The sequence below is a fragment of the Pituophis catenifer genome, unplaced genomic scaffold (genome assembly GCF_029215685.1).
Source record: "Pituophis catenifer annectens isolate HBS135680 unplaced genomic scaffold, rPitCat1.0.hap2 SCAF_6, whole genome shotgun sequence".
NCBI lineage: Eukaryota > Metazoa > Chordata > Lepidosauria > Squamata > Colubridae > Pituophis > Pituophis catenifer.
In genome coordinates, this window is record NW_027256886.1 from 101,985,549 (window position 1) to 102,010,900 (window position 25,352).

General features: G+C 44.3%; 2 protein-coding genes across 2 annotated transcripts in view; both read left to right on the forward strand.

The window, feature by feature from the left end:
* Window positions 1–423: 423 nt before the first annotated feature.
* LOC139318587 (vomeronasal type-2 receptor 26-like) lies at window positions 424–1,685 on the forward strand (the record flags this gene model as incomplete). Its single annotated transcript, XM_070946104.1, has 2 exons — window positions 424–520; window positions 835–1,685. Coding segments are annotated over 2 exons (948 nt in total), but the record flags the coding sequence as incomplete, so codon positions are not given.
* A 6,729-nt stretch (window positions 1,686–8,414) lies between these two features.
* Window positions 8,415–25,352, forward strand: part of LOC139318738 (vomeronasal type-2 receptor 26-like) — a 28,918-nt gene continuing 11,980 nt past the window's right edge. Inside the window, exons 1-3 of the mRNA XM_070946317.1 lie at window positions 8,415–8,500; window positions 8,582–8,676; window positions 10,812–10,963. Of these exons, the coding sequence (XP_070802418.1) occupies window positions 8,415–8,500; window positions 8,582–8,676; window positions 10,812–10,963 (333 nt within the window). The remainder of the gene's footprint in view (window positions 8,501–8,581; window positions 8,677–10,811; window positions 10,964–25,352) is intronic.

Below are 25,352 nucleotides of genomic sequence, written 5' to 3' on the forward strand. Positions count from 1 at the left end.
TCTTTGACAATGACTGTATTTAAAATTTTAATATGATCATCATCAACATGGATAGATAGATGAAGAGTGGAGGAATGCATTTTAATACAGTCATGAGGGGGAACCTTTAAGTTTCTCACAATGCTTAAATCTTTTCTCAATTCCATCCTTCCAGACTTTATTAAGTAGAAAAGTCCTTTATTATTCCAATGTGTTGTGCCAGAAGCAAAAGGGTGGAACTAAAGGAAGAACCTGCCAGGGTCACATCTCCTACACCTGTTTAGAAGGAGTCAGAGGTTTCATATTTACTTCAGTGAAGCATAGAGGCTACTTGGCTAATGTCCTTTTTTCCTCCCATTTTCCATGGATGGAGAGTCCTCACATTTTCTTTGGCATTCCTTTTCTTCTGCTCAGTCCCTGCCTCAGTCCAAATGTGTGGAAAGTTGTCATCCTGGATTTGTCAAGAGGGCTCGAGAAGGAGAGCCAGTTTGCTGCTACGACTGCATTCCTTGTCCGGAGGGGACCTTCTCCACTCAGGAAGGTGGGTGATACCAGAGGAAAGGAAGGCCTGGTGGAAATGGATTTATCCGCAGCATTTTGATGAAAGTGCAAATTAAAACATGTATTGAAGCTCAACTCTTTTCTTCCTTTTTTAAAAATGCACTAGAAATCCTCGAATTTCATATACCTTAGCTATATAGCTGTTGGAAAAGTATATTATCATTTTTTTCTGTGGAATGGTTAAGCAACAAATCTTGGAAATGTTCTTGGAATCAGGCATTGTCCAAAAAAATGTATTTCTTGAAATATGAAAGGACAGAATATTAAAAAAATATTGCTTTTTGGCTTTCTCAGATACCAAAAAATGCACTGAATGTCCAGATGATAAATATCCAAATGAGACCAGAGTCCAATGTATCCCCAAAGTTATAACTTTCCTGTCTTATGAAGAACTTCTGGGCATCATCCTGGTCTCTTTTGCCCTATTCTTGTTCCTAACCACAGGCCTTGTTTTAATCATTTTCATTAAATACCGAGAAACTCCCCTTGTCAAAGCCAACAACCGGGACCTCTCCTACATCCTCCTGGTCTCCCTCCTGCTTTGCTTCTTGTCTCCTTCTCTCTTCATTGGTCAACCAAGGAAAGCCACCTGCCTTCTCCGACAAACAGTTTTCAGCCTCATCTTCTCAGTTGCCGTTTCTTCTCTGTTGGCCAAAACCATCACGGTGGTGCTGGCTTTCCTGGCCACAAAACCAGGAAACCGAGTGAAGAGATGGTTGGGGAAGAGCTTGGCCAACTCCATCATCCTTTCTTCTTCTGCTGTCCAAATAATCATCTGCTCCATTTGGCTGGGAGTTTCTCCCCCCTTCCCTGACTCTGACCTCCACTCCCAGCCTGGAGAGATCATCCTGCAATGCAACGAAGGGGCCGTTGTCATGTTCTACGTCACCCTCAGCTACATGGGCTTCCTGGCTGCCATCTGCTTCACGGTGGCTTTCCTGGCCAGGAACCTGCCTGGGGCCTTCAACGAAGCCAAGCTGATCACCTTCAGCATGCTGGTCTTCTGCAGTGTCTGGGTGACTTTTGTGCCCACCTACCTGAGCACCAAAGGGAAATACATGGTGGCTGTGCAGGTCTTCTCCATCCTGGCCTCCAGTGCTGGTCTGCTGGGCTGCATCTTCATCCCCAAGTGCTACATTATCCTTCTGAGGCCAGACCTCAACACAAAGGAGCAGCTCACAGCCAGAATCAATGTGAAAACATGAGATGTAATCTATTAGAATATTTAAAGAATGGTAAAAGTTCCTTTTATTTGAAAGAAGGCAGTAATCATCCTCACTTAAATAGTATGTTTTGAAATGGTCCTCGTACTAACGACTGTCCACACATTTATGCCCGTTGCAGCATTCTTAACAACTGTGCCACTCATTTCACAATTGCGGTGCTTCCCTTCACCACAGTGACAAGATAGGGCACAAGATGTAAAATGGGAGGACAGTTGCAAGTGTCAATTTCTCAGCCGCCCTGGCCCTGCTGTGAGCTCAGCCTGGCAATGGCTGGAGGCATCCAGGAACTGAGGGAGAATTTGGCTTTGCAGAGTGAGTGGGACCCTCTGTGTGGAAGAATGGAGACTGATCCTGAGGCTTGGTTCAAACTCCCTTTTTCCTGTTGTCTGAATGGAGGAATTCAGCTGATCCCAGGAAGGGAGGGAAGTGGATGATGGGGCTCAAGCAGACTCTGATTGGGGAAGGAATCTTTCCCAAAGAAATAGAGAAACCTGCTGTGTCCCAGGGCTGGGAGGGGGTCCGATGCCCCCACTGGTGCCCCCAAAGGCTGCAAAAGGAGAGAGTGAAATTGGAAGGGATGACTAAAAAAAACCTTTTCCTCCTTGTGAGAAGAGAAATTCCTGTATCTGCCCAAGGCTAGGACAGATTCCATGCAAACAGAAGCAGGAAAGTCAGTTTTTATTTTTGTTAGATTTTTCCCCAGTGTTTTATTATTTTTACAAATAACTAAAGGAGGTGAACATGTCCAACTCTTCTTTTTCCTCCTCTTTCCTTCCCCACAACAATCACCCTGTGAGGTGGGCTTGTCTGAAAGAGAGTTTCTGTCCCGAGGTCACCCAGCTGGCTTTCAGGGCTAAGGCAGGACTTGAACTCAGGATCTCTTGCTTCCTAGCCTGATGCCTTAACCATTGTCACTGTTAAGGCAGGGTGGATTTTGGGCAAAGGCCCTGCTGGTCACGACTGCCGCCTCGTCTTCCAGCAGGACCCCAAGTCCCCCCCTCCCCCGGGTCTTTCTGGGGTAGAGCAGCCCCATCCGAGAGCAAAGGAGAGAAACTCCTGGACACAGAGAGCCCCTCCCCCATCACAGCCCCTCCCTCTTGCCAGGGTTCAGTAAGACTCACTGCCTGTAGGGGACAGCATAGAGTCTGGTCCTGAAGTCCTAGCTGGGCCCTGAAAATTGAAATTGGGGCCTCCAGGTGATTGGCTCAAAGCCACTGGTGGGATTCAGCCGGTTTGCATCAGTTCGCCTGAACCGGAAGCTAACCATGGCCGGCCACTCCCCTTGCCCCGCCCAGCCACTCGTCTTGAATGAGGCTGATATGTCTGACAATGGCTTTGCCATGTTGCCCTCGATGTGAGCCTTCGGCCAAATGGGCAGATCTGGAGCGGGTCTCCCTCCCATGGTTTGCCGCCTCCTGCATTTAATTTTGGAGCCACCCGGGTGAGAGCACCCCCCACTCCTCCCAAGCGGTGATCCCTGCCACCATCATGCAAGCCAGCCAGCCAGTCAGCCCAGCCCAAACCCAGGTGGGAAAGAAGGACCACCCTCCACCAGCTGGCCCTGGCCCACCCTCCTGCCTGGTCAGGTTGTGGGGGTGCCTGGCCTCCCAGCTGCCCCCCCACCCTCTGGAAGGGCAGCAGCAGCAGCAGCTCCCGTCATCCCAGAAACGTGTTGTGCTTCCCGGCTGCCTGGGGCGGGAGGGGGAAGAAAGAGGCCAGCCGGCGCTTCAGAAGCACCGCTGGCTTTGCCCTCCTGCCTCCGCTCTTACAAAGGGGGAGGCGGCGCCTTCTCTCCCGGTCAGCAGAGGCTCCTGGGTGGGAAAGGCGGCCGGGGCCAGTCCGAGCTTGGCTGGGAACCTCACATAAAGCCCGGAAGGAATCCTTGTGTTGCAGCCGCCAATCTGGGCGCTAGTTAGGCAGGAGACTGCAAGCTCCGTGGTCTTCCGAGGACCCTGGCCGAAGGTTCACCCGCGGAGGCTCCAGGACTCCCGATGATGGGATGGGGTCCTTTGGGCACCCAGGAGCTCCAGCCCAGCCTCCACAGCAGCGAGTGGCGCACAAAAGTCCGGCCGGGCTCCTGGAGAGGCAGAGTTGGCAGGACAAACGTTCCTCCTGGGCTTTGAGGTTCCTGGCTGCAATGGGCAGCAAAGCTCGGCTCGTCCCTCTGATCTAGCAGCTGGGAAAGGGGGGAGAGAAAGGGTCCTGTTGCCAAGGTATGCGCGGGTTGGAGTGGGGGAAGTAATTCAAACTTTGGCCTCCCGGTGCAGCGCGGGGCTTTGGGCAAAGGCCGGAGGGGAGGGCCTCTGGCTCCCTCTCGCCCTCCCTCCCCAGCCTCGGTTGATGCAGGCAGAAGCTCCCGTTGCCCTTTCCAAGGCCGCTGCCGGAGAAGCTGGGCGCCGGTGAGGGCTGGCCTTTTGCCTGGCTTTGTCCGGCTGTCGGGGGGGGCGGATGGGGGCCTGGGGAGGAAGCCATGATCCCCGGACAGCCGGACAAAAGGATGCAAAGAGCCCTCACCGGCTTCTCCGACAGCGGCCTCGCACAAGGCAACGGGGCTCCGCCTGCAAGCAAGCTAGACTGGGGAGGGGGGAGCAGGAGCGAGCCCTGAGGAGGGAAGGCAGGCAAAGGGCGGGCGAGGGCATCCGCAGCATCCTGGAGCACCTGCGCTTTCCCTCCCCGCCTCTCCTCTCCCCCCATTAGCCAGCCTGCCAGCCGGAGGGGAGTTGGGGGGCTCCATTGCGTTCCAGGCATTTCCCACCCGAAGGGCACGCCGCCTTTGCAATGGGGGGAGGTGTTTGGGGAAGGCAGCGGGGGAATGGGGGGGGCAGAGGAGCCGCTTTCAAGCCATTGGCTTTTGCGGGGTGGAGAGTCTCCCCCTAGGCAGAGGCACCCTGCCCATTTTGGTAGCCCCCCCCCTTTCCTAGGGAAAATATTTTTTTTAAAAAAAAAAACCCTGCAAATGGTTTGTAGAAAATGAGAAGCTTTGCCTCCGCTGGGCAGTAGAGCTGCATCTCTCCTGAGTGCGGAGAGGCTGAGGAGAAGGCTTGGCTGCCTGCCAGAAAGTCTCTCTGAGAGCCTCACCTGTGGCAGAGATGAGACCGTCATCTGCTCCAGCCCCCAATTCTCCTTCAGCCTTGCCAAATGAGGAGCAGCCCTGGCAGACTCTCCAAGCCTAAAGCAGAAGGGAAGGAGGGTGGGAGAGAGAGACCCAATCCAACCTCTCTCTGTGTGTGGGGGGGGGAGACGGAGAGGGAGGGGGAGGGGAGAGGGAGGGGGAGAGAGATGTGGCTTCTTGGGGGTGCATTTTGGAGAAGTGTCAAGAGAAATGCTAAAAGGCCAATCAGTTTGGGATTAAATTTCAAATGAAATGGGGTCTTCAGGGTAAGGAGACATGAAGAACTTTCAACTGAAGGGTTCTAAAACTCTCCTTCAAAGGAATGTCTGGAGGCAGCTCTCGAACTCCTCAGTCCAGAGGGAGCAAAAGAGGGAGGGTCCCAGTGAGGGTCTTAGCCAGTGGTGGGTTCTAACCGCTATTACCACCGGTTCCCTTCGTCCATGCGCTTTGCCTGCCATCTCCCTGAACTGGGGAGAACCGGGAGCAACCCACCTCTGGTCTTAGCTGTTTAGTTTAGGAATAACAGAATAACAGAGCTTAAAGGGACTTTGGAGGCCTTGTAGTCCAGGGGCCCCCAAACATGGCAGCTTTAAGACTTGTGGACTTCAACTCCCAGAATTCCTCAGCCAGTTTTGCTGGGAGTTGAAGTCTACAAATCTAGGCAGGAAGGCAGGCAGGCAGAAAGAGCTGCTCACCGATGAGCTGGATTGCAGGCAGGGAGATTCAGTTGCTTGCTGATGCAATGGATTGCAGGTATTAGTGTAGCGACAGCAGCTAAGGTAAGCAAACTGGAGGCTGGGGGAGGGAGAGAAAAAAAGAAATTTTTTTTCTCTTACATGGCTCTGGTGATCCAAGCTGAGTTGCCTGATTAGCAGGCAACTCAGCTGGGATCATCAGAGCTTGGCTCGTCAGAGCTGTTTAAAAGGAAAAAAGGCTCTGATGATCGCGCGGCTCAGCTGGACATGGGGGACGGGGGCAGGGATTTTTGCTACCAGTTCTCCGAACTGCCTGCTGCCACCGCTACCTACTCGCCCGAGCCGGTCCGAACCGGGAGCATTTCACCCCTGATTGGGTCCCTATAGCTGTCTTAAGGGCTGCTAAAGTGAATCTAGAGGAGCCTCCCTCTTAACTCCAACTCTTTTGGGGGGAAACTTTGACCATTCGTATTTTTTTTGGGGGGGGGGCTTTTTCAAGGCTTGTGATTGGTTGAGGCCCTGTGTGGGCCCAGAGTATCAATTACAGGGATTTGCCTGCAGTTCCTCAGTTCCAGTTTTAAGTCAACAGATGCTCTTCTATTATAAATGCTGGTCTGTTTCTTGCCTACTGAAGCCCATTATAGAATAAAAACTCTCATAAATTGGCTCTGCTTCGACTCCATGACTGCCACGACTGAGGGCAGAAATTCCAGTGGTCGTAAGTCAAGGACTGCCTGCGAATGGAATGGAGGGGGGGGGTTGGCCTGAATTTTGAACCAAGCAATAAGGGGCCCAGGGGCTTTTGGGCCCTTCGGTTGCCCAGTGCAGGTCATCTGGGGAAGGTCTTCTCCCTCTGGGCCTCCAGGGCAGGGCTGCTGGGCTGCACCTTCCTCCCTGGACCTGAGCACAATGGGAAACCTAAGAGTAAAAGTGAAATAGAAAACCTGAAGCCTCTGGATTTTTTCCCCCAGGAATGTAATTCCACGTAATTCATTGAATGGGTTTCAAGGAATCTGAAATGTCCTTGATATGCCATAGTTTGGGGTGAGATATTCAAAGCTCTCTGCAGAGGGAAGGTTTTTTGAGTCTATTTTGAATCAGAAGAGAGCTGGAAGGGACCCTGGAGGTCTTCTAGTCCAACCCCTTACTCCAGCAGGAGACCCCGTCTGCAACCCTTGTTTGGGGAGCATCTGGTGGAAAAGGGGAATTTGCTTTTCTCTCTCAGAGCCTCTGAAGAAGGTTCATAACTGATCTGAACAAGCAATGAAGAAAGCTGTGCTATATTTGAGATCAAAGGCAAAATACGAGCTTTTAATAAATCCAACCTGGTTCTCATGAATGGATTAGAATAGTCTGTTAATTAGGTATTGTTTAAACTATTAAAGGCAGAATATTAGCAAGATTGTATCATAATAACGGAAAATAGCAAACAAATTAAAAAACTATAAAAAATATAAATCATATTACTATATCACCCTACAATTTACCCCAGTTAGATTAACACGTGGAAATGCCAACGGAAGAATTCTATTCCAACAAAGGGCCCGTTATATTTTTTGAGGATTGCTGCATCTCTTTTTGCTACTATATCCCAGGTTCTTTGGGGAGGATTCTTTTTAGCTTTAAATTTTATGCCAATAACACCCATTTTTTCTGAATTTAGAGAAAGCAGAAATTTATGGAAATTCCCAAATCAGCTCTGAGGGCAGCAGCTGGAGTCCTTTTGCCCACCCCAAGATCCTCCTCAGAGCAGTGGGGAAACCTGGACCAGTTCGCTACTGGTTCCCTGGCTGAGCTCCAAAAGGAGGCTTGGGAAGGCAAGGAGAACCCTGGGGGGGGGGATCAGCTCTGGCGTGCAAGCTTGGGAGCCTTTTTTAAAAAAAAAAATTAAAGCATTTTTTTACTACCAGTTCTCTATAAACTCTTTGATGACACTATTTTGTTTAACGTCCAATTTCACTTCATCTTCCGATCTCTCTGCTCTGCGTCTCCAATAGATTTGCTGAAGGCTGACTTTTACCATTCTTTCCTTTAATTGCTATATATCTCATGGATCACACCCTAGAGAGCTAAACAAATTTTTCTAGAGAGTTTGATAATTTCTCTTTTTTTGCTGTTCGCTTTTGATTTTTCTTCTGTCAAAGTCTAAGTTTTCCTTTGTTTTGTTTTTTAAAATATATTTTAAAATATTCTTTCATTTTCTGTGACCCTTCATTACTTCTGATTCTGGGCTGCATCTGAACAGAATTTCCTAAAAGAAAGCAGATTTCACATTCAAATCCTCCAGTTCTTTCTTTTTCTCTTTAAACATTTTATTATTTATAGAATTAAATACAAAAATACAAAATCAAGTAGGGAGAAACAGAAGGAGGGAGAAGGGGAAAGGGAAATGGGGGGGGGGGAGAGAGAGAAAAGAACAAAAAGTGCTGACTTCAGACTTCCTCTGTTGCAGTAAAATAAAGCATTAAAATCGAACCTCTTTACTTTTCCATAAGAAAATAAAGGGTTCCCTAAAAGAAAGCAGATTTCGCATTCAAATCCTCCAGTTCTCAGGGAAGACAAAAAATCCTGCCTCCCCTCTCTCCTTAGTGGCTGCCTCTATTCCTGCCCCCTTTGTCATGACAACCCTGTAGCCAATCAAAGAGGGGGAAGACACGGTTGCCTGGGAGCTTCCCTGCCCTCAGCCTGATGGAAAGGAGGCTGAAGAAGCCAAGCCAAAGGGGGGGGGGGTGTCAAATAAAGAGCAAAATTCAAAGCTTTGGGGGGGGGAGAGAAAGGGGCAAAAGCTCCCAGAATGGCAGAGGGAGGGGGGCTTAAGACCCTTCCCCAGAAAAGGCTGCAATGAAGAGGGTCTCCTCAGCTGGGGGCTCTGGAGGGGCCACAGGGGACCCCCATCTTTCTCAGAGTCACAGAGGGTCCCCTCCAGGGTGAGGCTGTCTGTCTTTTCCTCCCAGATAATGTGGGATCCCCCTTGGAAGACCCAGCCTTGCATGGCTTCTCCCCCACAGGAGCCTCTACTGGAAAGACACGGAGCCCAAGCAAAGCTGGAGAATCCCCAGGGGCTGCATCCCCCCAACATTCAACCCTGGGACCCATAAACTAGGTTAGTCTCTTCCCAGGAAGGTCCCAGATCCCCTCCTCCTTCCTGGCCATCCTGGGCTTTCTCTGTGGGTCTTGGCTTTTCTTTCCCCTGGGTGACCCATGCATGGAAAGAGGTGGCTGAGCAACATGGGATATGGTCTCATCTGTTTCCAGGACTCAGAAGATGGAACCTGGAGGGAGATTTTGCAGATCTGCTTCCCTTCCCCACCACGAGACTCCCCAGCTTCCTCCCCCCAAGAGGGGCTCCCCACTCAGCCAGGCAGAGTCCTGTCCGTCTGGCATCCCTGCAAGAGCCCCCTTGCCTGGCCTGCACATGGGAAAGGGAAACAGGGGAACATGGGACATGGGCTTCTGCATTCCAAGGTCTCTGAAGATAGAAGTTGGATTTTGCAGATCAGCTTTTTCATCTGCAACACGAGGGTCCTGAGCTCCCCTCCCCCTCCCCCCTCCTCTCCTGAGCTCCCCTCCCCACATGGGGTGAGAGGCAGCCTTGATTTCTCCATCTCTTTTCACTTGGTTTTTTTCCTAACCTCTCTGTGTTCCTGTCTCTCTGTGTGTTTTTTCAACTATGCAAAGTTCTGATAACTACTTTTTCATTGAAGTTTAATCTCTTCATCTCTTTTCCTTTGTTCTTTTTCTAGTTTTTTGTTTTTTTTTTACTAAAGTTGGTTTTGTTCTTGTAGTCTGGCCACACTATTGCATCAGCCCTTTTGGGCAATGCCCTTGAGCATTAGCTTTCAAAATAAAGTAAATTTTGGTTTCAACTCAGCTGGCAGCTATTTCAGATCTGTGGCAGTCTCTGGCATTAACTGGCCCCTGGAGTTTTGTCTTTTATCACTATGCAAACAAATATCAGATTTATTTATTTCTTCAGCCACAGGTGCCAGGTATTCCCTCCGGAGCCACTTTCAAGCATGGAATTCCCAAAACTATCAATTCTAGATGACCAATTTAATTCCATCTCTGACCCTGTTATTATGAATCACATGGGGATTATTTCCCTTTCATTTCCCTCCAGAGAAATGCCCAACAACTTTGACTGCAAGAACTAGCTGAATTATCCAGGGATCCCTCCTGAGAGGGAGAACTGTGATAAAACTTTCAGCTCTGCTCTTTGGCCGAATCCTCCAGGGGAGACTTTGGGCAGAGAAATATGGAGGTTTGGGACAGGCAGAGTCTGTGCTCTTTAATGTACGTCTCCCTCCTTTCCAGGTGAAGCTGAGTGTTTCTCTGTGTTGAGAAAAAGCAACTGGATCATATTCCACCTTGTGAGAGTCCTTTGATTCTTCTAAATCTTCTTTAGAAACAGGAAAAGGATTGATTGATTCACACCATGAATTATGGACCTCCTGCTTCTGCCTCTGATGCTGCTTTTGTCCCATTCAGTCTCTGGGAAGCTGAGAATGAAATGCCCGCTGAGTTTGGAGAACCAGAATAGAAAACAACCACAGAGCTTTTACAGGCCAGGAGACCATCTCATTGGTATAGTCACCAGTGGAAGTGAAAGATTGCATACAAAGTTGCTTTTCAACATGGCTCCTTCTCTTCAGTTTGTTTTCCATGATCCGTAAGTTCATTCAGTCATTCATCCATTCTAACTCTCTCCTTCTTTTCTGTTTTTTATTTTTCATTTATTCCTATATTGGGGAATATGTCTAATTTCCTGAGTGATTTTGATTTCCATGGCTTCTCTCTTTGGTCTGATTTTGTGAAAGAGACTCAAAAAGGGGTCTGAAAAAAAGCTGAAAGGTCTGGAGATTATTTTCCTCCCTCAGTTCAATCCGTAATTTATCACTTGGATAATGAGTTTTATTTAAAGTAGTGGTGGAATCAGTTGTAGTTGCCGTACCTCAGCTCATTTCCATATTTGTGTAACTGATCTTTGCTTTTGGATCAATGTTGATTTAATGCTCAGTAGGCTTGTGGAGGATTATATATATTATATATAACAAAAGTATTTGTTGTAGCTGTTGATTATAATAACTTTTTTTTTCAATAGGACTTCTTACGATTGTTCTTATTGCTTACAATACATTTTCGCCATTCAAATGGTCAACAAGAATTCCCATCTCTTCCACAATCTCACACTTGGCTACAACATCCATAACAACTACGTGAGCCCTTTCCACACTTCAGATGCCTTGCTGGACATGCTCTCCACTGGAGAAGCCAATGTCCCCAACTACAGCTGTGGAAGGAAGGAGAATCTTCTGGTTCTTCTTGATGGAGCCGAGAGAGAGATCTCCATCCAAATGTCAACATTAGGAGGCACCTACAAAGTCCCACAGGTTTGTGTGTGTTTTTCTCCTTCGGGTAAAGTGAGGGGTGGGTGGTGGTGGATGAGCAATAGATGCAATCATGTCTTCTCTGTGGAATTCAAGAGCTGCTTTTCTCCATATTAGCAAAAATCTCAATATTTTACCCCATTATGTTCATGTTGAGATTAATCATAAAAGGCCTGAAATGCAAGCAATACATTCCCTGGAGAAGATATTCTAACAACTATTTAACTGATCAAAAAAGGTTCCATTTTAGGCCCAGTACTCTTCAACATCTTCATCAATGATTTGGATGAAGGGAAAAATGGGGAAATCATCAAATTTGAAGACAACACTAAAGTGGCAGGAATAGCCAACACCCCAGAAGATAGGCTGAAGATCCAGATGGATCTAGATAGACTTGAACCCTGGGCCTATCTAACAAAATGAAATTTAATGTAGAGAAAAGTAAGGTTTTATACTTAGGCTAGAAAAACCAAATGTATATTTACAGATGAGATGAAACCTGACTCAATAAGTGTAACTGTGAGAGGCATCTTGGAGTCCTAGTGGACAATCACTTAAACATGAGCCAGCATCAAATAAAAAAGTTAATTAAGTCCTAGGTTGCGTTAACAGAGGGATAAAATCAAGATCACATGAAGTATTGGTACCGCTTTTTAATGCCTTGGCAAGACCACACTTGGAATAGTGCATCCAGTTTTAGTCTCCATATTATAAAAAAGATGTAGAGACTCTGGAAAGAGTGCAGAAAAGATGATTAAGGGCCTGAAGACCAAAACTTATGAGGAACAGTTGCAGGAATTCAGGATGTCTAGTCTAGTGAAAAGGACGAGGGGTGACATCATAGCAATGTACCAATATTTGGGTTGGGGGGGGTGCCACAGAGAAAAGGAGGTCCACCTATTTTCCAAAGTACTAGAAGGCAAGACAAGAAACAATGGATGGAAACTAATCAAGGAGAGAAACAACCTAGAACTAAGGAGAAATTTCCTAATGGTGAGGAATGGAACGTCTCCCCTTCAGAAATGGTGGGTGGTCCATCACTGGAGGCTTTTAAGAAGAGACTGGACAGCCACTTGTCTGGAATAGTATAGATAGATACAGATTAACAGAGTTGGAAGGGACCTTTTAGGTCATCTAGTCCAAGGAGACCCTATACCATTTCTGACAGATGACGGTCCAGTCTCTTCTTGAAAGCTTCCAGTGATGAAGCTCCCACAACTTCTGAAGGCAACTTTATCTCTTTATTTCCAGATTGAATCTCTCCTTGTTCAGTTTCCATCCATTATTCCTTGTCCGGCCTTTGTCCGGCCTTTGGGTGCTTTGGAAAACAGCTTGACCCCCTCCTCTCTGTGGCAGCCCGTCAAATAATGGAAGACTGCTATCATGTCTCCCCTGGTCCTTCTCTTCACTAGACCAGCCATGCCCAGTTCCTGCAACCGTTCATTGTATGTTTTAGCCTCCAGTCCCCTAATCCTCTTGGTTGCTCTTCTCTGCACTTTTTCTAGAGTCTCAACTTCTTCTTTATAGTGTGGTGACCAAAACTGGATGCAGGATTCTAGGTGTGGTCTTACTAAGGCTTTATAGGGTGGTATTAGTACCTCTCTTGATCTTGATTGTATCCCTCTGTTAATGCAGTTTAGGATTGAATTGGCTTTTTTGGCTGCCGCTGCACACTCTTCACTCATATTTGATTGGTTGTCCACGAAGACTCCAGGATCCCTCTCACAGTTACTGCTATCATGCCTGGTTTACTGCTTGAACAGGGGGGTTGGACTAGAAGACCTCCAAGGTCCCTTCCAACCCTTTTATTTTGTTATAAGTTCTGTTATAGGGACACACGTTTAGCCTGCTAAATTCCTATTGGAATACACTGATTTATACAGATAATGTGATTTTATCATACTTACACATTGGATTGGGTAGACTTGGATTCTTTTGTCTTAATAATTATCTGATAATTTATAAAGCAAGTTCAAAAGTTATGGTCTTTGTGAAATGACATCATAGCCATAGATGGTCAGCCAATAGAGCAAGTAACACCTTTCCTTACCTGGGATTGTTTTCTCTGAGCCTGAATCTTGGCTCCCTCATCATCCAAGGAGCTCAGTTAGAGAAAGGGCAGGAGTGAAAGTGGGGCTTAAATGAAAACCTCATAGCTCTCCAGCTTCCTCAGCCCCAATGATTAAAGTATCTGAGGCCCAGTTTTCCCCCATGTTCTTTCATCAATCTGATGTTTGGGGCTCCAGAGAGAAACCACCAGCAGAACCAACCCAATCTCAGCCTCTGATGAGGATCTTGGGGTGGGTAAAAGGACTCCAGCTGCTGCCCTCAGAGCTGATTTGGGAATTTACACAATTTCTGCTTTGTCTAAATTCAGAAAATATTGTCATAAAATCTAATCTATGGAAACTAACAGACTCTGAAAATTGTGGCTGTTGGAACAGACAAAACTTCAATGAAAGACCAAACTTGGATTATGCAACTGACAAATTTTATTAGGCTTTGAGGTCTGCTGTTTCTTTTATAACTGGAGAAGAAACTAAAAAGTTTCTGGGATAGAGAAGCAAAAAAAGATGCAGCAATCCTCAAATATTAGAAAACTTCAGTTGACATTTGTACATGTTAATCTCATTGCAATAAATTGTAGAGGTGATACAGTAATATGATTTACATTTTTATTCTTTTTTAATTTGTTTATTATTTTCTACTTTTATTATACAATCTTGCTAATAGTCTCTAATATTTTAAACAATCTCTAATTAACAAACTATTCTAATACATTCATGAGAATCAGGTTGGATTTATTAAAATCTAACTACTTTTTTTTTTATTGCAAAAGTTTTACAATTACATTTTTACCCCTTTTTCCCCCCCCAACACCCACCCCAAACTTCCAAACCTCCCTAACCCTCCCTAACCCTCCCCTCCCCCCAGACTTCCACACAATATACTCATATCTGATACAAAACCCCCCTTAGTATAAAACTTGTATAAAACTTGAACCCCTCCCTCCCCCTTATAATTTTTCTTTTTATCTTCATTACATTAAAAAATTTCTAATACATTATTTTCAAGTAAAAGCTATTTGATACTTCCTAGTTTGATATTTGTTCTGAACATATTCTATCCACCTTTTCCATTCCCATTCATAAGTCTCTTGTGAACAATCTTTTAAGTATGCTGAAATCTTCGCCATCTCTGCAAAACTGGCCATCTTCAAAGTCCATTCCTCAATAGTGGGCAAGGCTTCATTCTTCCAGTATTTACCTATCAACAATCTTGCTGCTGTTATCATATACAATATCAATTTTGTTTCACCCAATGTAAAACCCTTAACTATACCCAATAAAAACAATTGTGGAGAGAATTGAATTTTTTTCCTCAAAACATTCTGCATGACCCACCAAATTTTTATCCAAAAAGCCTTAACTTTCCTACAGGTCCACCAAACATGATAATATGTAGCATCCAAACATTCACATCTCCAACATTTTGGCTGAACATTAGGGTACATACATGATAACTTTTTGGGGTCTAAGTGCCATCTATAAAACATTTTATAAAAATTTTCCCTCAAATTCTGCGACTGTGTAAATTTAACGTTCTGAACCCAATTTTTTTCCCATGCTTCCAACATCACTGGTTCTTCAAAATTTTGAGCCCACTTAATCATACAATCTTTAACTAGTTCGGTTTCTGAATCCCTTTCTAACAAAACATTATAAAGCCTTTTAATATGCATTGGACCTTTCTCTTTTATGTGTCTAACCAATTCTTCCTCGTGCAACATAATACCAGTTTTTTGGTCCTCTTTCCATCTCAATTGCAATTGATTATATTGTAGCCAAGTTAAATTAATCCCTTCAGCCAACAGTGTCTGTAGTGTCTTCAGCTGCCATCTGCCCGCATCTGTAAAAAGAACCTCTTTATATAAAAACCCCCCGAGTGACATTATATTTGTATTCCACAAAGTATGACCAAGATCCAGCCATAGCGGTATTTTATAATCCCATTTAAATCGGTGCTTCTTCCAAACTCTCATCAAAGAGTCTCTAAGTATATGGCTTTTAAATACTTTGTCAACTTTGTTATCATAAAATAAGTAGGCATGCCATCCAAATTCAAGATCAAAACTTTCCACATTCAATATTCCAGTCTTTTTCCTTCCAAACCATCACTTGTTAGAGTCAAAGCTGCTGCATCATAATATAGCTGTAGGTTTGGTAGTTTAAGACCTCCCCTTTCTGGAACATCTTGCATAATTTTCAATTTCACTCTCGGCTTTTTCTCGTTCCAGACAAACTTATTCACTCCAGCTTGCCACACTTTCAATTGTTTATCACTTTTAAGCACCGGAATCATTTGAAACAAAAAGAGAAATCTTGGCAAAATGTTCATCTTAACTGCTGCTATTCTTCCAAGTAGAGACAGTTGCAGTTTTTTCCAAGTCTCCATATCTTTCTGCACCTCTCGCCACAACACCTCATAATTATTTTGAAACAATTTCATATTTGATTCTGCAACCTGGACTCCTAGATATTTTACCCTTGGTACAACCTCAAAACCTGCCCTCCTTTCAAGCTCGTGTTTACGATCTTGTGTCATATTTTTAACTATCATCTTAGTCTTTTTGTGATTCAGTCTAAAACCTGAAACTTTACCATAGTCTTGTATAATGTCCTTCATCAGGATTATTGATTCCATTGGCTGTGTTAGGGTAACAACTAGATCGTCTGCAAATGCCTTTATTCTGTAATCCTCTTGCCTTATCGTTATACCTTTCAAGATATTAGAGTCCCGTATTGTATTTAACAAGACTTCTAGTGTTAAAATAAATAAAAGTGGGGACAGCGGACATCCCTGTCTTGTTCCTTTTTCAATTTTAAACTCTGTTGTCAAGCTTCCGTTAATAATAATCTGTGCCTTTTGCTCTTGATAAATTGCTGAAATCGCCTGTACAAATTGATCCCCAAAGTTCATCTTTTTTAAAGTCTTTAGTAGAAAATTCCAATCCACTCTATCAAAGGCCTTCTCTGCATCCAAGAAAACCAGCACTGCAGGGATCTGTTTGTTCTTCTCAAGATATTCCAATAGATCTATTACTTGCCTTACATTGTCCTTCATGTATCTACCCTCGATAAATCCCGCTTGGTCGTCATGAATCACCTTTTGAATTACTGGCATCAACCTGTTGGCTAATACTTTCGCATAAATTTTATAGTCGGAGTTCAAAAGAGATATTGGTCTATAATTCTCCGGTTTTTTAGGACCGGCTTGCTCTTTTGGTATCAAAGATATGTAAACTGTTGTCCATGATGGGGGTATTTTACCCCCTTGTTGAATATTGCAAAATAAATCTCTAAGTTGTTCCACCATTTCGACTTGCAGAGTTTTATAATAGACTGCAGTCAAGCCATCCGTACCAGGAGCTTTAGCTGTTTTTAATTGTTTAATTGCTACTATTATCTCTTCCACTGTTATAGGATAATTCATTCTTTCCTTTTGTTGGTCAGTAATTTTTATAACTCTTTTGTCATCTAGATATTTTTCTATAAGTCCATTCTGCACATCCTCTTTAGCATATAAGTTAGTATAATAATCCACAAAAGCTTCTTTAATTAATTTTTGTTGAAAAATTTCTTTCCCTCCAATATCAATACTATCAATAGTCCGTATACTCTGTTTTTTCCTCAATGTATAGGCCAACCATCTGCCCGGTTTATTAGTGTTACAAAATGTATTATGCTTCGCATATTGTAAGTTTGTTGCAACTTGTTCCACCATAAGCATTTGAAATTGGTCTTTCAGAAGTTTTATAGCACCACATATTCTTTCATCTGTTGGATTTTTAATAAGTAACTGTTCTTTATTCTTTATTTCTGCTTCCAATTCAGATCTTTTCTTTTGTCGAATCAGTCTATGTTTAGAGTTCATATAGATAAGCACCCCTCTCATGTAAGCTTTACTTGCATCCCAGACAATTTCTATTGGGGTGCTTTATTCAAATTTATTTCAAAAAATTCTTTCAAGTGCTTTTTAAGTTCTATTATATTTTTTTCATATCTGAACAAGTTCTCATTTAATCTCCAAGAGCGTCTCTCAGTCTTGCCTATCTCAATTTCTATCCATACTGGGCTATGGTCAGTCAAAGTTCTTGGAAAAATCTTTGTTCTTTTTGTCTTAACAAGTAGATCATCTGACAACAAAATGAAATCAATCCTAGAGAAGGATCTATGTCTATCTGAAAAAAAAGTATAATCCATTTCTTTTGGATTGTGTATTCTCCAAATATCTTTTAATTCCAAATCTTCTTTCATATCAAAAAAGGTCTGTGGTAGCCTAATCCTAGACTTCGCCAAACTCTTTTTATCTAATTTGGAGTCAATTACTCCATTCCAGTCTCCCATGATTAAAATAGATCTATAATCCCATTGCAGTATTTTAGTATGTAACATTTTATAGAAGTGATCCTGTTGTTGATTGGGAGCATAAATTCCAATCAGAAGAATTTGGCCGTTTGTTGTAAATAATTCAATTGCTACAAACCTACCATCTTCATCTGCTTCTATAACTTTAGCCGAAAATTTTTTATTTACATAAATAACCACACCATTCTTTTTTTGCAAAGTTGAAGATATAAAATGCGTTCCTAATTTGGAGTTTATCAAATATTTTTGATCTTGAACTGTAATATGCGTTTCTTGTAGACAAATTATATCATTATTAAATTGTTTCAAATATGCAAATAATTTCCTCCTTTTCTGTGCTGAATTTAACCCATTCACATTCCAAGATAAACACTTAATCGTCATCTTTATCTTTCTGGAGCAAAGAGCAGAATAACCGGATGTCTTCCAGAATCTTCGGTCCTGCTCCCCCCATGGCTCCAGTCTCTTGTGTAGTACTCTTAGCTCCCTTTTTATCTTGTCTTTCCTGTTGTTGCTTTTCTTTAAGTTGCTTAGACTTAGCTCGAGTTATACGCTGATCCTTAAATTCAGCCATCTGAACCGGGTCCAAAATTGGAGAAGATTCCAGCAAAGGCTCATCCAGAAAACCTCCTTCAGCGCCCTGCGTTTCCTCTGGTTGCTGCTTAGACTGTTCTTGAAGTTCTTGTTGAAGTTGCTTCTTATCACTCTCCTTAATCTCCAGAACTGTGGATGTACGCGGAGATGGTGTTCTTTCTTTAAAAATAGTAGTGTAAAAATGCTCCGCCTTCTCCACAGTGTTCAAGCGATATCTTTCTCCCTTGTATCTCAAAATTATACCAGTTGGGGCATCCCACCGAAATGGTATTTGTTGGTTTTGCAGTTCTTTAACAAGAAAGCCAAAGTCCTTTCTGGTTTTCAACATTTTAGGTGGTAACTCTTTATAGACTCCAATTTGTGAGCCCCCCACTTGTATAGAAGTATGAAAGGATTTTTGCAGGATGTCATTCCTTATTGCTCTATCTGTAAAATATATGACCACATCTCTAGGCAATTGTCTTTGTCTGGCCACCCAAGAATTCACTCTGTAAATTTTATCTATTTTGTAAAAAACCACATCAGGATTAATTTTTAAAATCACAGCCAAGGCCTCAGAGCAGACCTGTCTCAAATCCTGTCTGTCATCTTCTCGAATTCCTCGAAGCCGTATAGCGAATTCCATTGCCCTGAATTGCATCATAACAATTTCGTTCTCGACTTTCTGCATTTTATCATCCACATCAGAAATCTTATAGTCATTATCTTTCATCTTGACATTAACTTCTGATTTAAATTCTTCCACTTTAGAATCAACTTTGATAATAAATTCTGCCAGGCCAGACGCAACTTCTGATATTTTTTTGGTCACCTTATTTTGATTCTGTTTCACCATATCTTTAACTTCATTAATTTCCTGCATAATTTCCTGATGAGACTTTTGAATTTTGTCATCTATTTCCTGTTGGGATTTTTGAAATTTATCATCCAAAATTTTAGAAATGAATTCTTTTAAATCTCCCACATCCAACTCTTTTTTCTGAGTCTGTAGCTGTTGAGCAGGGGGAGGCTGCATTTCATGTTTATGTGTGGGGGATCCCCCCCTGTTGCCTTCCCTTCCTGCTTCTTTGAAGCCATCCTGCCATGTAGGCTAGTTTTTCTGAAGAGGGAAGTTCCTTTTCCTTTCCCTCCTCCACAGAAACTTCTAAAAAAGTCCCCCAGATTTAATCAAATGAAACTGAAATAAAGCAAAGTCAGATTTTAGAAAAAGGAATTTTTTCTTTAAATAGAGCAACTTTGTAGCAGCTTTGTAACTTTATAGCAAAGCAGGATGACTTCACAAATCCACTTTCACTAGCTCGTTAACTCAAATGCTGGGCGCCATATTTTTTCAAATCACTTTCACTCACTCGCTTTCTCTTTTGAATTATAAAGTCAACAAAGCACTAATACTTGCAATTTTCAAGTTTCTGGATTCAAGTTAGTATTTCCGCTGCTTGTTAAGGTTGGTTCCTTTCACTTTAAAAGTTTGCTGCTGCCGGCTTGTTCTGCTGAAGGCAGAATCGTCCCACGCCGCCCGGAGTCTCCGCAGGTTGGGAGGGAGCCGCGCCTGTTTTCTCCCCAGAAACAATTCCCTGGGGGGTTACAGGGGCTCAACCTGTGCCCTGCTGTCTCTTCTCCTACAATCTTCAAGATTTCGGAGTTTTCGAGCCGCTCCTCATTCGCGGGGCGGCTCTACAGGGGGCGGGGCTGGCGGTCTTTAAAAAACACCGCTGTCGCCGAAGCTTGCAAACCGGAAGTCTAACTACTTTTGATTTGATTTGATTTGATTTGATTTGACCTAAAATATATCACAATTTTCTTCATTGCTTTTTCAGATCAGTCATAAAATAGTTTCAGAGGCTCTGAGTGATAAAAGTAAATTCCCCTTTTTCCACCTGATGCTCCCCAAAGAAGGATTTCTGTACCCAGCAATTGTCCACCTGCTCCTCCATTTCAGATGGACCCTGATTGGCCTCTTTGCTTCAGACACAGAATATGGAGAGAATTTCATGAGGATTTTTCCTCCTATGCTTGTCAGGAGTGGAATTTGTGTGGTTATATCACAACGATTGTCAACAACTGAACATACAGCATCCCTCAGGGAGGCCCTCTCTGAGTGGAGGCAAGTCAACGTCTTTGTTCACTTCATAGACAATGGTCCCATTTGGGGCAGAAATCTTCCTTTCCATTTAACATTTATGCGTCTGCCAGGACCCGTTGAAGGGAAAGTCTGGATCATCACAAATTTTACAGGGTACACACTAAACAAGCGCAGACTTCTCAAATATATCCATAGTATTTGGAACTTTGCTTATCCATTAAAAAAAAGGCCAAAAGATTCTGCCTTTGAACCCTATTACTTTCTGGAAGAAAAGTTTCAAGATCCTTATTTTCACTGTTCTCTTTCAAAGAATGACTTTTCTGTCAAAGGCCGCAGAAGATGCACCCAGAAAGCCCCACTGGAGACCCAGGAGAAAAGGAACAGAAGAAGGTTCCCAAATTACTACCATGATTACAGTATAATGAAGACTCTGGCCCAGGTCTTGAATGCCGCTTATTCCTCCAGAATGAGGAGAAGAAGGAAGGAGGGAGAAAAGACTTTGGGGTCTCCAAGGCTGCAGCCGTGGCAGGTATGGGGGTCCCTATATGGATCCATTAATCTTAGATCCTTTGGAGGAGAAATCCAGAGGAGAAGGAGGGGAACCACTTCAACAGATCTGTCCAATTCAATTACTCAGGGAATAATGGTTCCAAAGAGTAGATACTGTGGCATTTTAATATTACACACTGCTCATTTGAAAATGATGTGTTCTTTCTTAAATGAATTCCTGTATTTGTGGGTTTGTGATAAGCATGGTGGAATTTCCCCCTTGTTCCATCCCCACTGCAGGTGGGTCTGTGTGCAGCTCAATTGGCAGCTAAACCCTCCAATTCTCCTCCAGTGAAAGGGAGCCTGGGGTGGATCTGGGTGTTTCATTGGGAGAAAAGGGCACGGAGAAACTGAGGAAATGCAAAGAGTGGAAATCAAATATAAATAGGAGATAGGCAGCTGTTTTGACTCCAACCCCCGAGGCCGACTTAGTGGAGGGAGAAGGCTCCGAACATGAAGGAGAGGAGTTGGCCAGGCCTCCCTCTCCAGGACCCTCCTCTCTGGCAATGCCTCAGGTGTCTCCCGAAGGAGAAGAGATTGGCCAGGAGCCAGGTATCTCCTCGCAGTTGGACAGTGATGGAGATAAGTCTTGGCTGGAGCCACGCCAGCGTCGGAGAGACAAGCGCACGCAGCAGAAAAGGAGGCATGCCAGAGATTAAGCTGAGTCACTGGACCTCACCCCACAGGGGATAAAAGGGGGTGAGGTGGCCATTCAGACTCTGTGATGGACAAAACTAAACTACTAGCGAGTCACATTGTATCTTTGAAACAACGTTATCTGCCTTGGATTTAATACGGACTGGACTTGATAATTCTTTGACTGTGTGTATATTGTTTTGGTTTATCTGGCGGAGGAACAACCCCTCCCTCTATGAGTAAAGTTTTTGGCAAGCAGCTACTGGGTTGCTGCCAATCCTCTTATCAAAAGAATTTGTTGTCTGCAAGTTTTATTTAACCCCTGGCTGACTGTTTGTGTGCGTGTGTGAGACGGGGACAGAACAGCAGCATTAACTAACAACCAACAAAGAAGCAGCTGGAACCTCTCCAGCGATGCTCCATGTGAGGGACTGAGGCCATCTCCGGATGACGGTGTGTCTCGGTCAAACCGGCTGCTTCCGTCTCCTCCAAAGGCTGAGAGAAAAGGGAGTCTGGCTTCAGACCATACAGTTAGGCTTATCTGCCCCCAGCCGCCAGGTGGGGCTAGAGCAACAACAGCACAAGAGATACATGTTGTGGCATGACAGCCTTTATAAATTTGGAGGAGACCCTGAGACCATCTAGCCCAACCCCTCCTCTCTGCAGGAATCCCAGTTAAAGCTTCTCTGACTGACGGCTGCTCAGTCTTTGCACTCAGATAATCCATGAAGAGGAGACTGAACTTCTCTGCTTCACTGGCTCAGCTCTAAAACAGCTCATCCTTTTATCATATTTTTTTCTCCTTCAGCTAAAATCTCCTCTCTTGTAACCGAATTAATTTTTCCACATCTGACACTCTGGAATAATAGTGAGCAGATCTTACACTCGTGTGTAACATGTGTCAGTGATTGGAAGAGGGCGGCATCCTCCCTTCTCCAACCGAGAGATTGTGTCAGTTGGAAAAGGGGCTCCCAGACTCCTCCTGATCTTCAGCTCTTCTCCTTGTTCTCTTTCCTCAAGGCTAAGAGCAGCTCCTTTGATCTCTTCCTTGGCTTATTTCTCCTTCCCTGAAGTTCACACGTAGATTTTGTGCAAATTCTCCTCCAAGCGTGATGCCTGCAAGGGGACCTGGTCCTTGAGTTGGGGTCTCCCCAAACCAGAGTGTTCACTTCCTGAGATTCCTATGGCTGCATTTGCCTTCTTTCCATGAACATCTCCCTGCTGACTCAGATTCTGTTCCCAGTTAACTACAATTTTGAGATCATTTCCACAAACATGCATATCAAGTTTGGTATCCCTCATCCTTCTTCCAGTTCACCATTCATGTTCTTATATGACTCTATTGTTAGTCAAGTCCTACTGTGTTTTCCCGAAAATAAGACCCTGTCTTATAGTTTTTTGAACCCCGAAATAAAGGCTTGGCCTTATTATCAGGGGATCTTATTATTTTGGGGGTGCAGGAGACAGTGAGCGGGGGTGCAGGAGACACCTCATGGGTTCTGATGTGTTGCGCTGCTGCCGCTCGTCGGCTGTTCGCTGGGCACTTGCCCACTTCCCATCCATCCATCCATCCCTCTCGCCTGCAAACTCCCGTCCTGCTCCCACCTCTCTGCCAAGCAACCCCCAGCAGCCCCAGATGCCCAAAGCCTGTGCCCGCCTGGCTCCCTTTTCCACAGCACCCGGCTCCTTATTGAGGGGGGTGACATGTGGGGTGGGGGAGAAGCAAGACGCACATCTTACTTTCCTTGCAGCTCTGTCACTGTTGTCTGCAGGCAAACACATTGTAGGGTAAAACCAAACTTCTCACGAGTTCAAGAAGTTTGATTGAACTCGTGAGGTTTCTTTTACCCTACAACATGTTTGCCTGCAGACAACGGCAAGACACGCAACGGAGCTACAAGGCAGGTAAGACACATTTCACGTCTCCCCAGCCCCACCCCTCCCCACTTGCTGTCCCCAAATTGCATCCAATTGGGGCAGGGACAGGAAGCCCTACCATGCCTGGCGAAAGGGGGAGAAGAGACAGCAAGAAGACCTTCCGGTCTCTTGCATAACAGGAGAACAATTCAAAAAAACAGCTTCCCAAAGAATTAAGGATGTAGAAGCGCAAAATGACATGGCTATTCTTAGTAAGGTGGGTAAGTTGAAATGGCTGAGCAAATATAAACCTACTTTTCAACTAGACAACTATTTAAAGTTACAACTGCCAAAACATCTTAGGGAGAGATTTACGCGAGTGAGATTCGAACAGCTGGACACAACGGTCAGATATGGGAGATTCCATTCCAAACCCTACATGGACGTCTTTGCATTTGCAGAGTGGCAGAAGACCAGGCTCACACCGGAAGTTGGCGAACAGGGCATTTCCCGCCTCTGGCAGGCCTCCGGGTGGGGGCTGGGAAAGGCCATTTTTGCCCTCCCCCGCCTCCTAGAAAGCCTCTGGAGCCTGGGGAGAGTGAAAAATGGGCCTTCTGGTCCCACCAGAAGTTGGAAAGCGGGCTGTTTCCGGCCTCCGAAGGGCCTCCAGGGGGATGGGGGTGGGGAAAGCTGTTTTTGCCCTCCCCAGGCTCCTAGAAAGCCTCTGCAGCCTGGGGAGAGCGAAAAACGGGCATTCCCCACACCCCCGGAGGCCCTCCAGAGGCCAGAAAAAGCCTGTTTCCTGACTTCCGGTGGGCCCGGAAGGCCCGAAAATCATCTGGACGCTGCAGCTGAGCTAGGGCAACCGATATGGCTCTGCGTGTTGCCTGTGGCACACATGCCGTAGGTTCACCATCATGGGGGTAGACGGTAGGGATGGTATTGAAATATAATTTTATCATATTTATCCATATGTTATTGTATTTTATTTCAATCTCATTTTAAATTGTATTTTATTCCAATTCCATTTTAAACTGTTTTTATCAGATTTTAGTATCATTTGTGTTTGGAACTCTCCACTTTGATTTGGCCCATGGACTAATCAATCAAGTAAACTAACATAACCTTCAGGTTTCATAGGAAAGATTAAAAAAGATTCAAAATTATTTGAGTATCACTTTGAAGACAGTTTTTATCCACTTAGTTATCATACCACCCGCCCCTCAGTTTTCTAATCACATCACACAATTGTTTGTGAGTCCGTTACTGAAATCCAGTGATATCACCAGTCTTCCCATAATCTATTTAGGAAGTGTGATGATGTGTGAGAATGACTTTTGGGATGAGGGGAAGAGAGGCTGCCTAGGGAAGGATCAGAGAAGAGGGGAGAATCCTGCAGCTGCATAAAGGGAGAGAAAGAAACTCAGAAAGGATCCTGGCTAACTTTTCAGGCTGAGAAAAGAGTTGGTGGGAGATTTGTTCTTTCAGATCTGCAACATTTTGTTAATGTCGCATTACAATAAATTAGAATTAGCACATCAGGATGACCAGGGAGAAGATTAGCCTGACAGATTTCTTCTTGATCAACCCCTGCTTTCTGGGAATCAACCTGTTGTTTTCAAAGAGTTTATGAATCACCTTTTTCCCCCTCTGTTCATTTTATTTGTCGTCTGCTCTAGAATGTTCCCTATAATTGACCAATTTTGTCCATTATATTTTCTGTATATTTTGTCAGTATATGATTGACAAATTTTTGTCAGACTTTTTCGCTCACTTATGAAGATAATGGCAGTATTTGTATCCTAATTAAGCATATTTCAGACAATTGTAGAAGAAAGATTCAATGTGGGATAAGAAACAAAGTTTTCTGTTTTTCATGTTCCTGGATGTTCCCATTCTAGTTTCATCCCTTTCTGGAGAAGAATGAATTCTGGAATATTTCCAACATTGAAGTGTACTTGGACCAAAATGGAGAGTTAATAGCAGATCTGTATATTGGCAGCTACTTAGTTCTTCCCAAGGAGGATCCCATAGAACAGATTCTGGTGCATTTTCAAAGACAGAGACTTTTTATCAACCCAGATGCTCTTTCACAGCAAAAGTTGCTCAATAAGGTGGGAGAAATTTTGGTGTCTTGTCTGTTTTCCAAAGCCTGAGGCCCTGTTTCAAGTGGGGAAAGTCTGGAGTCTCCAGGGTGGTTGGCCTCCCATGCCAGTTGGTATTGTAGTTCTTCAAGAGAGAAGTG